Genomic DNA, 14,033 nt, shown 5'->3' with positions numbered 1-14,033 from the left:
TAAAGGGAATATGATAAAGTCAGTAAAGGCTTGGACTCTGGAGTCAGACATAACTAGGACTGAATTCCTTTTCTACCTTTTACTAAATTCTTTTAACTTCTCTGATCCTGTTTCTTCATTTATAAAAAAAGATATCAGGACAAATGTCATCATTACTTCAATAAATAAATTGCAAGGAAAGAAACAGGGAGAAGGGCCTATACATTAAAAGAGACTGGAGAGACTAAATGTGTGGGTATTGCTTAGATCTGATTTGAAAGGAAAAAAAGCAATTGTAAAAAGTCATTTAGGAGACAACTGGGGAGACTTTGAACACTGATTAGATGTTTGGTAATATTAAGGAGTTATTTCAAATGTGTTTAGGCATGATTATAACATGGTATTATGATTTTGGGTTTTTTAAAGAGTCTTGCTGTTTCAAGACCAACTGGAATATTTACAAATGAATGATATGATGTCTGAGATTTGCATCAAAATAAGGGAGGAGGAAGTGGATGGGCTAGAGATTAAACAAGCTTGGCTATGGGCTGACAATTGTTGATGCTGGGTGATGAACACAGAGGGGCTCATTTATTGTCTTGTCTCTGCTTTTAAATACATACTTGAGATTTTCCATGATAAAAGTTTAAAAAGGGAAATAGCAGTCATACTCACCTGATAAGATTATCATGTGGATTAAATGAGATGCTGTGTGTAAAGCACCTGGCAGAGTGCCTGGCATATAATAAGTGCTGGATAAATGGTAGCCATCTCTAGGAGAGACAAGGCCTCCTCTTTCCCATGTGCAGACTTGTGAAAGCCAGACCATGAAATGTGCTGCTGATTGGAGCAGCTAACCCTACTCCTTCCAAGACAGGCAGCCCTTAGCTCTTACCGCATTTATCTTTACCCAGCCTAATTCTGTACTAGACCCTGTGCTTTCCACACATAAATGAAAATTCTGTCTTACAGTAGCTGTTGATTTGGGCTTTAGCTCCCCAGTAAGTTTTAGGTGGGAATGCTATTTCAGTGGAAAACAGAAGGCAAGAACTTTTTTAGAGCTCAACTATTAAATTTTTAGCATATTTACATATAGGATAGCCCTATATAATTTATTTAGCTTTTAGAACAATCCTTTCAAATCTAAATGATTAGCTTCAGTTTAGAGGGGGAGGAAACAGAAGTTTCCTAGTCTGCCCAAGATCACAGCATTAAGTGGTGGACCTTTTCTCATACCAAGCTCCTGAAAGTCCCAAAGGGCCCAGCAGTCCTGGCCATCAGCTCCTTTGCCTTTCTTTTCCTTGTCCTACCTTAAAAACAACCACGGCCCCCCACAAGTTAAGTTGACATCTCCAATCAAAAGAGTCTGAAGTCATAGTTATCTGTCCTGTGACTGATTTGCAGCCAGGGTGGTGAAAGGTCTAAATATCTGATGAGGAGAGTCACGGGCTTGGATGGAAGCTTGGGGCCTGCAGAGAAGAGGCTCGGGAAGAAGTAATAGAAAGAAAAAGGATTTGAGGATTGTACTGACATTTGTGTTTAATTTTCCTCTTGTTCTAAATGCTATTCCACTTTTAAGGAAAAGAGAAAGCAGAGATACCTTATAGGAGGGCTGTTCAATTCCAAAAATTAAAAACAGCCAGCTGCCATCCAGCACTGTCGGCCTTCATTCAAGCTCCAGCTGTAATTTAGTTCGGTGGTTGCGCCCGACACCCTAAACTTGCAAATGATGAGTTGACTTTAGAATCCAGCTTATTTAAATAAAGCGGGACAACTCCACGAAAAAGGCGGGTATCTGATTACACCCGGAGTTATTGGTTGTTTATATCCAACATTCCTGGGAATGGAGCGGAGAAAGAGGCACCACGAGAAACGCGAAAGGCCAGCGACAAAACCCTCCAGGAGAAAGTGTTAGTGTCTCAAACTGTAGGGTTAACCTCCTGGGTTCCACTCCAGAGCGTCGGGAGAGCTCGGGTTCTTTCAGCAGCCACCGGAAAGATTTCCAACCGACCCTCTCCCCTCCGTGGCCCTGAGGCCCTCACTCTAAGGCCACTCCAGCAGCCAGGCTGCAGTCTGGAGCCGACACCGACCGTCTCCAGAGCCAACCTCCCCAGGCCTGACCATCCCCTGCTGCGAATCCCGGATCCTCTCCCACGGGTTGGGCTAAAGTCCTCATAATTAAGAAACAATAACTATTTAAGAAGAAGCGCCAATAGCCCGCTCTCTGCGCGCCCAGGCTTGGCCTTTTCGGGAGTTCCGGCGGGGAAGGGAGCAGCCCGGGGAAAGGGAGACAGCTCGCGGAGGCCCGGGCGACTGGAGCACCCGGCGACCCGCCTCCCGGGCCCCGCCCTCGGTTTTCCCGCCCGGCGGGGACCTGACGAGCGCGGAACCACCCTCCTCCCTGCGGCAGATTCGTTTGGAGTGGCGGGATCCAAAAGGCCGCAGGGAGAGGGCGCCGAGCGCGGGATTTGGCCGCTGGGAAGTGAGAGCGGTCCCCAGTCCAGCCGCAGGCCCCTGCGCCGGGTGCGCGGCGTCACTGCCACAAAATCCTTTTCTTCCCCGGAGGGAGCCGTCCCTCGATCCCTTGGAGGGTGGAGAGTCCTCACGTTCCCTCCTCCCGCTACCCCGGGTCGGAGGAGAGCTGCGGGATTAGGCTGGAGTGAATATTCCGCGTGCTCTATAATTACGCACACACTGAAACCTTCACCGTTGACTTAAGTTACTTGGCGCTGCGAGGGCTGGGGCCTTGCGTATTGATTAAACGCAGCCTCTATTTACCTACACAATAAATGTAGAGATTAGCGACGTTCGCTTGATCACAATAATGGGGTTGACAATTAGGGGGCAATGCATCCCAGATGTAGCTGAGCCTATGAAAGTCGGGCGGGCAGCAGCCTTCTGGAAGAGAGGAGCTCCGGGGTGGGGGTGGGGGGCGCTACGCGGGCGGAGGTGCGGAGCCCCGCGCGGAGCGGGAGTCCGCTCCGGGAGCGCGGCAGGAGGCTGAGGCGAGGCCCAGCAGCAGCGAGACCGCCGGCCACGAGACCGGGGAGGCCCGCAGCGGGCTTTGGGGGACCTGAACATCTCCGCGCCCAGGTAGGCATCTCGGGCGCCAAGCCCGCCTCCCTGCGGCGGTGTCACCTGCCTCGAGGCCGTCTCGCCTGCTGCCGCCTGGCTGGGAAGGACGGTGGACGCCGCTGGCGCGTGCCCGGGTAAGTGTGTCTGTGTCATCAATGTGCATTCTGCGTGCGGCAGAGGGAGGAAGGCAGGAGGAAGCGCACGTGTCTACTGCGTGCGGAGCCTCCCTCTTCCCCCGTGTGTACTCCAAGAAGCGAGTCAGGGTGGAGGTGTCAGTCTGGCCTCGCCATGGGGGTGGGTGTGACATCCATCGGTGGGTGTGACAGGAGAGGCCAGCACGCAGGGTTGGACTCCAGAGTGGCAGGACTCCAGAAAGCACGACGGTGTGGACCCTAGGAGAGGCCTGTTCCCGGCGATATCGCAGCCCAGGGGTACCTGGGTCCTTGGTAGGAATCTTATAACCGACCTTCTTCCTCTGCCTCTCACTGACCTGGAAGGCCCTGAGAAACCAATCCTAGGAAGCAGAGGATTGAAAGGAACTAATTCAGAGAAGAACTCAGGACAGCGAGATGTGGGGTTATAAAGGGCAGATGAGAGCAGCTGGGTGTGTGTGTGTGTGTGTGTGTGTGTGTGTGTGTGTAGTAGTAGTAGTAGTAGCAGCAGCAGCAGTAGTAATACGATGTGGGTGTGTGAAATCCCGACCCACCTAGAAGAGTTTGCAAATCCTGGGCTCCCATCCCACACTGGCTGCAGAGGACCCAGGTAGCAACTTTTCCCAAAGCAAGTGGTTTCTCTGTTTTTTCCCCCTCTTCCCTCTGTGCCTCATTATCGACGCATTATGTTTCCCATTCCACATTTAGGCACGCACGCAAGGATTTGTTCCAGACATCCATGAACAAGCCAGGACGAAGCCCTTTCCCGCCAAACCACTAAGGCTGGGGAATAAGCGGTGCCTGCCCCAACTCTGGGAGCGGGAACCCGGGAGAAGACTTGAGTGGTAAGAAGATCTAGAGGATTGGAAGGAGGGAGGGGGAAAAGGAAGAGAGAAGCCTGGGAAAGAGAAAGAAGAGGAAGGAGGAAGAGGAGGGACCCGCAGGGGCAGAGTTGGGCGTGGGGTTCAGTTACAAACGCCCCCTTCCGCGCCCAGGATCTTTCCCTGGGCTGAGTCTTCCTCGTCGCAGAGCTGAAGCCGACTGGGGGAGGGGGAGATAAGACAAAGGGAATTCTCCTCTGAGAAGTGTGAAGTGCATCTGTCCTCTCCTTGCAGGCTCTGGAAAAACTGGCAGGAATTTCCTTGTCGTGAGAAGACCGACGAGCGTCTGCAGAGGAGAAGACAACTGCAAACAGACTTTGGGCCAGGGAGGAGGGCGGGAGGAGGGGTGGCGGGGGCCAGCTTTGATGGCTTCAACTCTGTTGTAATTTTGTCTTCTCCAGATTAGCCAAAATAGTCAGCCCTAGCTGGGAGTTCTGTTCCGCAGAATCCGCTCCCACCCCACCCCTCCACCCCCGCGTCATGTGCACGCGAGGAGCTGTGTAGCTGCTGCTCCCCGAGTCACGCCTGAAACTTCCAGGGCTAATGGTTCTGTATTCCTGCCGTAATTAGGAGGCCACACAGCTCTCCAACACTCCGTTAAACAAGTATGTAAGTCATCCTCTCCCTCTCCGGGGACAGACCGGGGGAAGGAAGGCTGCTGGGACCGCTTCGGGCGGTGTGTCCTCCGTTAGGGGAGTGGCTTGCTGTGACCCCCGGCTGCTCCTCCTGGCCCTGGTCTTTCTAAGCTCTTCCTTAGAAAGTAGAGAAAGGGGCAAAGAATGTGCATCTCGCCACCCACCGGACGAGCCAGGCGAGCCTGTATCTGTGCTTGTAAAGTTTTCTAAATAAATTGGTTCCAAGCAGTGATGAACAGAGGCTGAACCCGGGTCTTCTCCAGAACAGTGCAACGGATGTAAAAAAGCTGGAGTCGTCCACCCTCTCCACCCCCCCCCCCAACATAAATCAGCCGTATAAATCATTCGCATTGTTTAAGGTACATTGATCAATCTAATGGCTTGTAATAGGCTCCTAATTGCCACTTGCAGAGTTCTGCAGGTTCCTGTTTGAACGGGGAAGGTTTCATTCCAGCCCAAGTCCTCCTTAATCTGGAAACTGGGTGTTCACAGACCAAGGAAGAGCACTGCAGTGGCCAGGCCACAGTCTCAGTGCCTCAGGGGAGGGAGAAAGGGGGCTAACTGGAAATATTTACTATTCTTTTTTTTTTTTCTTTTCTTTTCAAAGCCTACTTCCAAATTTATAATTGTCTTTTTTTTTTTTAAAGTAAATTAGTAATTCTCTAATGAGCAAAGCCCAGGCTGTGATTTATTGATTATTGCTTATATCAGATGAGAAACTTTCCTTATTTGCATCACTTATATCTGTATGTAGAGTAAAAACTTCCTTAGCTGCAAACCGGTATTCTCTTAGTCATACATTTCTTTTCATTTACTTATTTCTAACTTGGTAACACCAGGAGTTGGGATAGGAAATAAATGGGGGGAGGGGCATGCTAAAAGCAAGGAAGAAAAAGCCAAACTTTCTCCAACATGGAATCCTTGAGACATGCCTAAACTCTTGTGTAACATCTTGTGTGGTTGTAATGTCTCCTCCAAGCCCTGGATGGAAGAGGTAAAGTTGGAAGTATTCTCAAAAGCTGCCTACAAAAGACTAAAACGGAAGGAACTGCTACCCTGGCTGGGGGGAGCGGAATGATGAGCAGAATCCTCTGGCCTTTGGCTTTTAAAATGTTTTACTATTAGCTCAAAAGATGACTTTAATGTTCCAAAGGTGGTTCCATTTAAGTTCAGGCTAAGGCAACAAATTGTGCTTCGTTTTTGGTAGAAATGCTCTTAAAAAGAAGAAAGCCAACATTGAATGACACATTTGCTTAGGTCTAAGACCCCTCTGTGGTAGTTGGTAAGGGAGGGAGGAAGGTAAAACTCCAATCTGAATAGGCCCCCCATAGTTTCCGAGTAATGCAGTAAACAAATCTATGATGTTGTTGAATAATCTTCCAATAATTGCAGTCATTAAAATCATCACACAGTCTACAGTCACCTTCCTTCCTTTGACACACCAGAGTCTTTCCTTTAATTGTTAATGCATTTTTGGCTCAGATAAACAGATCAAGGCAGGCTTAAAATATGAGGCCCAGATACATCTAGCAGCAGAAAATTAGTTGTATAGCAAATGTTTGGAGTGTACTTAATAGACTAGGGGTTTTCACTTTCTCGAGTAGACCTTATAGGCAAGAGGGATTTGCATCTCCTGCCCCCTCTAAATAGGAGTAACACTCCTGAGGCAAAGAAAATATCCTTCCTGGCTCTTTTATTTGCCAGGGTTGGGCTGGAATTAGGGTGTTATAGAACAAGTATTAAATGAAAGCTCAGCAGAAATTGTGGGAGAGTTCCTCAATTTTCAATTAATTTTCTCCATTCATTTGATCTCAAGGCTGGCGCTTTTTAAAACATAAATATGTGTTAGCTATAAAAGATTCCCTTCTAATCAAAAGCTGCATTTCATTTGCACCCACAACTGGCAAGCTCCAACTGTGGAAAGGATTCACTGCACTCAACAGGCGCTTCCGTCTGTACCCGCTTCCTTCGCCCTTGTTCATGGCAGGCGACTATGGTACACAGGGGTAGCCTTTTTTTTTTTTTTTAACTCAAGTTATTAATGTATCTCCCCAATTCCCACACCGTGCTGACCTGATAATCACTGCTCTAGTGTAGATCATGCAAATGAAAAGCGTAATTAACTGAGCAAATGATTAAAAAAGGGAGCGCTATGGCTTACCAAATAAGTAAATAAAGGCAGTTTGGAGGAGGACAGGTCAGATAAATGCTTTTTACGGGCTCCTCTCTGTTCCCTCTCCCCTGTCCCCGCCCCCGGGGTATCTCGGTCCTGGTGGTCGAGGCTTTGGCAGCAGCCAGCAGGGCCTGTGTGAAAACCTTCGGTTCCTCCTCCCCCAGCGCCTCCCCTCCCGCCCACATCCTCAAGTCTCCCCAGCACCACCTCACCCCACCTTGGTGCTGTGTATCCGCTGCTAACTCTGCGACTGGCCGAAGCCCCAGGGAGACTGGACAGCCACCTAATAGTTCGAATTATTCCGAAGATAGCTGGTCCTCCCCGTCCCCACCCTGTTTCCTGTGCATCGGGGAGAAGCATTTTTTTTTTTTTCCTGTAGTGTAGGAGCTCCAATCCTTCGGATCAGCGCTAATGACGGAATTGTTTCTCCGGCTTTGCCTTCTAAATGCAGCAACTTGAGCAGTTGCTCGGATCAAAGCTCTCGGGAGAGGTAAAATGGGAGAAACAATATTTGTTCAAAGGAAGTGTGAACTCTTCCCTTTAATTACCCTATTCTTCTTTATTAGGATTCCTACTGCATTTTTTTTTTTGCAAAAAAAAATTATGTTGATTTCCCATAGTGTATTTACGATGTAAATATATTCCAAGATGAAAACGTCACGGATCAATTGTAAAGGACCCGGATACATAATTTTAAAAAATCAGTTTCAGTGTATATGAGGTTCTCACCCCACTTTCGCTGCTCAGTCAGATTTGTTTATGCAGAATCGACATTTAATAGTGCTAATTGCACTCCAGTTAAATTGCCCTGATTGCAGAAAGGGAAGCAATTTTCGTGCTCTCTGTCTGGGTTTGGAAGAAATTGTTTTATATTCACCTCTTTATAAAGAAGTGGAGATAAGGCACCGGGGCCTTTGCACAAATTGCACTTAGGGGCTGACTGGCAGCATTCAGGCGCTATAATAGAGCATTATTTGGCCGTTTTGAATAATGTAAAGCGTTTGCTGAAAGCTATTCTCCCGAAAATTGCTTTAACTTTTAAAAGGGTGATGATTCACTCCAAACCAGGCCTTTGTTACATTGTCATTATTTCCCCAAATGTTTTAACAGTCAGCTCAACACTTTAGCATAACACATTGATCTTTGTTTAAAAACTAGATTTTTTAGAGGATGAAAAAAATCTGTCACACGAAAAAAAAAAAAAAACTGGACCTCTTTGGAAAGATCTCCTTGGGGCCCCACCTTAGAGTTAAAGTGGCCGGGGTATCTGCCTGCGTTCGTTTGGAAGATTCCCCTAACTTTTATTGTGATCCGGATGCGTGTATCTAAAGGAATATCCGAGTACCCACGTAGAGAGTCTGACAGCTGGAACCACATTGAAAACGGCAGGAGGGGGAGGGGAGGAGAAGAGGAGAAGAAGAGGAAGGCGACCAGGGCTCCCGGAGCCCTAGGTACCAGCGTGAGCTGTTTTAAATGGTTGGCTTGAAAATGTCACTAGTGCTAAGTGGCTTTTCGGATTGTCTTATTTATTACGTTGTCAGGTTTCCTTAAGGAGGGGGTGTGTTGGAGGTGGGGGAGGAGGTGGTAAGGGGAAACCTCTGCGCTTCTACCGGGCTGCGGTGGGTGAGTCGGAAACGCCTCGCTGCCACTTAACAATCCCTCTATTAGTAAATCGACACGGAGACTCTACTGGAAGCCGAGACCGGTCTCCCCTTGCGGGGCAGAAGTCACCTGTTGGGAACGGCTCCGGGTCCCCCTGCCGGGCTTTCTGGCTCTTCCAGTCTGCCAGGATTCTCCCTTAACCTTCCACCCCGAGTCCCCCCCCCCCCGCCCCGGGGGGCTTTTGACACCTTCCCTCCTCCCCCCGCGGACTTCCACCACAATCCCCCAGGGCTCAGTGCTCCAGCTTCGCCGCGCTAGTCTCCCGATTCTCCCCCTCTTTCTCTGTCACATTTTCCTCGGTGCTTTCGCCACCTTAAACTAAAGTGGGGGAGGGCACCATTCAGAGCGAAGGTGTTATAACGATAAGCAAAGAAAGCAATCCTTACAGCCCTCCCACCCACCGAGTGCACTGAGACGCACGCAGGCTCCATCTTAGGGCCGGGAGAAGAGCCACAGTGATCGCACGTTTGGGCCAAGAGATAATTGCAAAGAGGAGAGAAAACACTGGGGGCACAGTTCCACTCGTGCTCACTTACTCCCCTCCGCAACAACTCTTTTGCACCCAAGCATTTGGAGGTTGTGGTTTACAATGTCTCTTAAAAAGCAGGATGTGGGTTTGGAGGGGAATGTGGTACATTAAACCCGTAGTACCCAGGTCTGTCCGAGGACGCTGGCATTTCTGGTTCAAAAGCAGCTCCAACTGCCCTGAAGAAGAAAGACAAAGTGAGATCCAGAAAGAAAAACAAACAGCTCAGCGATTGCTGAGGGACTCTAGCACGCGCAGTTGTCAGTTTGAGGACACCTCTTTTCACACCGACAAGATCCGGAGAGGACTTCATGATGCTTTCAGCCTACAAAATGTGGAGGCGCCCACGTGTGGCCTTGTCCCCCGCACTCGCGGATGGAGGTCCCCGAGAGAGGCTCCTGGAGCGTGTCCAGGAAAGCTGGGCTCTGGATGGGGGAACCCATCTCTCAACACGGTGCCCTTGCTGTGCAAAAGAGCCTCTATAGGCCCAGGGGCTCTGGAGTGGGAGCGGGTTGAAGCTGGGGCAAGAAAACTCGACTCCAGGGTGAAACGTGACATGCAAATCTTCACCCGGTTAAACAAACAGCCGAGCGAGCTGCAGCTTCAGCGCGGGTGGCGGTGGGGGCGGACGCAGCTCACGCCAGTCTCTGTTTCCAAAGTTGTTACAACGTGAAAATAAGCGGCTTCGTGCAGCGTGTTGTATGGGCTGATGCCTCCCACCCCCACGCCAGCCCCCAGCGAAACCCGGCAGATAATCAGCACTTCCCACTGTTTAGTCGTATTTGACAACTGGGTTAACCTGGTATCTAGGCGCTGGCGAAACGGTACAAAGGGTGCCCTCAATTACCACTAGAAGCTTCTGGTGTGAGTGGCACTTGTATTACCCCCTGGGTCAGAGGCCAGAGCGACAATTAGGAAGTCACTTAGACCTCTGGGGGAAAATAGCGGGATGCGCAGGCTCCAGGCCCTCCCAACAAGTCTGTGGGTGTAGACCTGGACATAGAGGCCTATTTCTCTCCTCTCAGAGGAGTTGTCCTTTCGCGCCCTCTCCTCAATGTGACTCTGGAGTGGGTAAAACCGAATCCACTGGGGAAAAGGAACTGGGTAGAACACAAACAATGATAAAATTGCGAGCGAGAATGATGGATTCCAGCTGAAGTTGTGCTGCGCAGGCGAGAGCTTAGACACACAAAGTGCGCGTTGACATTTCCGTCTTTACTTGGGCCTTGCCAGTGCGGCCTCCGCCAGGGCGCCCCCTCCCCTCTTGCCTTCTTTCCCACAAGTGGGGAGTGGAATCGGACTGTCAGTCCTAACTTGCATCATCTCGGGGTGGTTCGGGGGGCTTGTGTCTCAGTCTCAACGCTACTTAAACCTGGCTTAGTGCGTGAGTGTAAATTTTTAATTGCACTGTAATTTCTTCAGTCTCTAGCCCGCCCCCCCCCCCCCCCCCCCCCCCAACACAGCGCTAGCCGCCTTGACTGGCACGCGCCGGGAGCCCTGGCTTGGGCCCCTCGGCGCGTCTGATTGGCTGCGGAGCAGCTCCCGTCTGCTCCGCCTGCGCCCTCATTGGGCGAGAGGCGCAGCCAGCGGCACTTCAAAGCGGGTGCTCCTCGCACTTAGGCTGAGTTTAGCCGGCGGGAGCCCGGAGTCCGCTCGGCGCGAGCGCGGGGACGCGGGAGCTGCGCGGGATCGGAGCAGCCTTCCGGAGCAGCCGCCAGGCTCAGTCCCGCTCCTGGCCCCGCCGCGCAGCCTACGGACCTGCTATGGCCACGTCTATACTCGGGGTAAGTCGGAAGTGCGACAAGGCATTTGCTTGTTTTAACTGCAGCAAATTTTCGTTATGGCTTCTCCGCGTCCGCAGCTCCGGAAAAACTGTTGCTGCCGGACTGCAGCTGCAGCTTCAGCTCCTTTTAGCACTTTCCACATTTCTGGGACTGATTCTTTCCAAGTTATTGAAACCTAGGAGATGCCTTTGTAAGAAAATGATTTGTTAAGCTAGTCCTTTTTTTTTTTTTTTTTTTTGTGGCTTTAAAGAAAATCTAGAGGTTTCTTTTCTTCCCCTGGTGATTTATACCCCACCCCCCCTTGCTTCGGGGATTGTTGCAATTACGCGACAGTGTGTTTCCAGAAAACAGCCTTAATCGTTTTTCAGTCCGTGTAGTCACGTTAACAAACATTTACACTTCTGTGGCTCCCCAGTTCGCCTGTGACTTTGAAATCCATCGCTGGGTCCCTTCTCCTCGGATTCTTGTTTTCATAATCAAGGGTTTTTTTTTGGGGGGGGGGAGTGTAAACATTTAAAACAACGTTTTCTATTAAAAAGAGTCAAGTCGTAGTCACCCTTGGGAGGAGTGCCCCAAGTTTCCCCCGCCCCTGAGCCGCTGTTTCGGCCGCCTCCGCCCTCACCCGGTGTTTGTTGTCGATGTGTTTACTTCCGTGCTTTACCCGAAGGGCGATTTGGGGGCCTGAATGAGAGGATCGGGCTTACGGCGAGCGGGAGGCGAGCAACCCGAGTCCGGCCCTGCGCAGGGGTTGCAGCGGCTGAGACGGGGAGAACCGAGACATCTTTGATTTGTAGCCCCACCGGAGAACAACTTTCCAGCGCCGGGACCCTCACCCTTGGGATCGCCCTTGCCCCGTGCGGGGCGCGGCGCATCCTTGGCAAGCGCGCGGGGAGGAGGCGCGAGCCCAGGAGCCACGACCCCCCGGGACCAGTCGAGGGGAAACGAGGCTGCTCACGGGTGCACTTTGTGTCTTCCTCCCACTTCTTCCTGCCCTCCTTCTCCTTGCTCCCTCCCTCACCCCACCCACTTTAGGAAGAGCCGCGCTTCGGAACAACCCCGTTGGCCATGCTGGCGGCGACCTGCAACAAGATCGGCAACACGAGCCCGCTGACGACGCTGCCAGAGTCGAGCGCCTTCGCCAAGGGCGGCTTCCACCCCTGGAAGCGCTCCTCGTCCAGCTGCAACCTCGGCTCCAGCCTCTCGGGCTTCGCCGTGGCCACCGGTGGCCGCGGCTCCGGCGGCCTGGCGGGCGGCTCGGGCGCAGCCAACAGCGCCTTCTGCCTGGCCTCCACGTCCCCCACGTCGTCCGCTTTCAGCAGCGACTACGGCGGCCTCTTTTCCAACTCGGCGGCCGCCGCGGCGGCGGCGGCCGGAGTGTCCCCGCAGGAGGCGGGCGGCCAGTCGGCCTTCATCTCCAAGGTGCACACGACGGCGGCCGACGGCCTGTACCCGCGCGTGGGCATGGCGCACCCGTACGAGTCGTGGTACAAGTCAGGCTTCCACTCGACGCTGGCGGCGGGCGAGGTGACCAACGGCGCGGCGTCGTCGTGGTGGGACGTGCACAGCAGCCCGGGCTCGTGGCTGGAGGTGCAGAACCCCGCTGGGGGGCTCCAGAGCTCGCTGCACTCGGGCGCCCCCCAGGCCTCGCTGCACTCGCAGCTCGGCACCTACAACCCCGACTTCAGCTCGCTCACGCACTCGGCCTTCAGCTCCACGGGCCTCGGCTCCTCGGCCGCCGCCGCCTCGCACTTGCTCTCTACCAGCCAGCACCTGCTGGCTCAGGACGGCTTCAAGCCGGTGCTGCCCTCCTACTCAGACTCCAGCGCCGCGGTGGCGGCTGCTGCCGCCAGCGCCATGATCTCGGGCGCCGCGGCCGCCGCCGCCGGGGGGAGCTCGGCGCGCTCAGCCCGCCGCTATTCCGGCCGCGCCACCTGCGACTGCCCCAACTGCCAGGAGGCGGAGCGGCTGGGCCCGGCCGGGGCGAGCCTGCGGCGCAAGGGCCTGCACAGCTGCCACATCCCGGGCTGCGGCAAGGTGTACGGCAAGACGTCGCACCTGAAAGCGCACCTGCGCTGGCACACGGGCGAACGGCCCTTCGTGTGCAACTGGCTCTTCTGCGGCAAGCGCTTCACGCGCTCGGACGAGCTGCAGCGGCACCTGCGGACTCACACGGGCGAGAAGCGCTTCGCCTGTCCGGTGTGCAACAAGCGCTTCATGCGCAGCGACCACCTGAGCAAACACATTAAGACGCACAACGGGGGTGGCGGGGGCAAAAAGGGCAGCGACAGTGACACGGACGCCAGCAACCTGGAGACGCCCCGCTCCGAGTCCCCTGACCTCATCCTGCACGACTCCGGCGTCAGTGCCGCCCGGGCGGCGGCTGCGGCGGCGGCTGCAGCGGCGGCGGCGGCGGCGGCCTCGGCGGGAGGCAAGGAAGCCGCGTCTGGCCCCAACGACTCTTAGAGGCCGGGCGAGAGGTGCGAGCGAGCGAGTAGAGACACCGAGAGCGAGCGAGAGGTTCGGAGGGCCAGCGAGCGGGGCACGGACGGGTGGGGGCTCCAGTGACGCCCCCGGGCCAGCACGAAGTGCAGCAGCACCCGGCTGCCCGGCCGCTGCTCGCCGGCCAAGCCAGGAGCTCCCCTCTGCTATCCCAGCCCAGACGAGAATCGAACTCGTGATCCTGGAACAAAAGCAAACCACCCTCCGACACAAACAACACTAAAAAACTGCACACAGACAGACATGAACACACACCGGAGACCTACAGCCACAAGCACGCACATTCGCGCGCGCGCGCGCGCACGCACACACGCACACACACACACAACACTCGCACAAACTTCTCGAGCGAAGAGCAATACACAGAAACGCTCCCACCTCCCTCATCGCCCCCCCCCCACTACCCTCCTCTTTCCTTTTCTCAAAAAACAAGCCACCACTCTGCAAAGGACTGTCAGAATATTTGAAAACAAACGGGACCTATAAAAACAGACCCTTTGTGTGGATTATATTATATATAAAATGCTCCAAGTCCTGCTTGATATCTACTTACAATGAGACTTTTTTCCTAAAAAGGAAGCATCAAAAAAGGCTTAAGGTGAGAAATTAAACTGGAAGTCTAGTGACAGTTTCTCTGTATTTCATAACATCTGTATAAATAGGGTTC

General features: G+C 52.9%; 1 protein-coding gene and 1 long non-coding RNA gene across 2 annotated transcripts; both read left to right on the top strand.

The window, feature by feature from the left end:
- Window positions 1-3,258: 3,258 nt before the first annotated feature.
- LOC125911836 (uncharacterized) lies at window positions 3,259-4,958 on the top strand. The gene is made up of 3 exons (XR_007454477.1): window positions 3,259-3,500; window positions 3,915-4,051; window positions 4,322-4,958. It is a non-coding gene; the product is annotated as an uncharacterized LOC125911836 (long non-coding RNA).
- Window positions 4,959-10,846: 5,888 nt separating this feature from the next.
- Window positions 10,847-13,330, top strand: SP9 (Sp9 transcription factor). The gene is made up of 2 exons (XM_049616015.1): window positions 10,847-10,867; window positions 11,900-13,330. Exons 1-2 carry the CDS (start codon window positions 10,847-10,849, stop codon window positions 13,328-13,330), a joined length of 1,452 nt encoding a protein of 483 aa, XP_049471972.1.
- The last annotated feature ends 703 nt before the right edge of the window (window positions 13,331-14,033 follow it).

This window comes from Panthera uncia, assembly GCF_023721935.1.
Source record: "Panthera uncia isolate 11264 chromosome C1 unlocalized genomic scaffold, Puncia_PCG_1.0 HiC_scaffold_3, whole genome shotgun sequence".
Classification (NCBI taxonomy): domain Eukaryota; kingdom Metazoa; phylum Chordata; class Mammalia; order Carnivora; family Felidae; genus Panthera; species Panthera uncia.
This window is presented reverse-complemented; position numbering and strand designations above follow the sequence as displayed.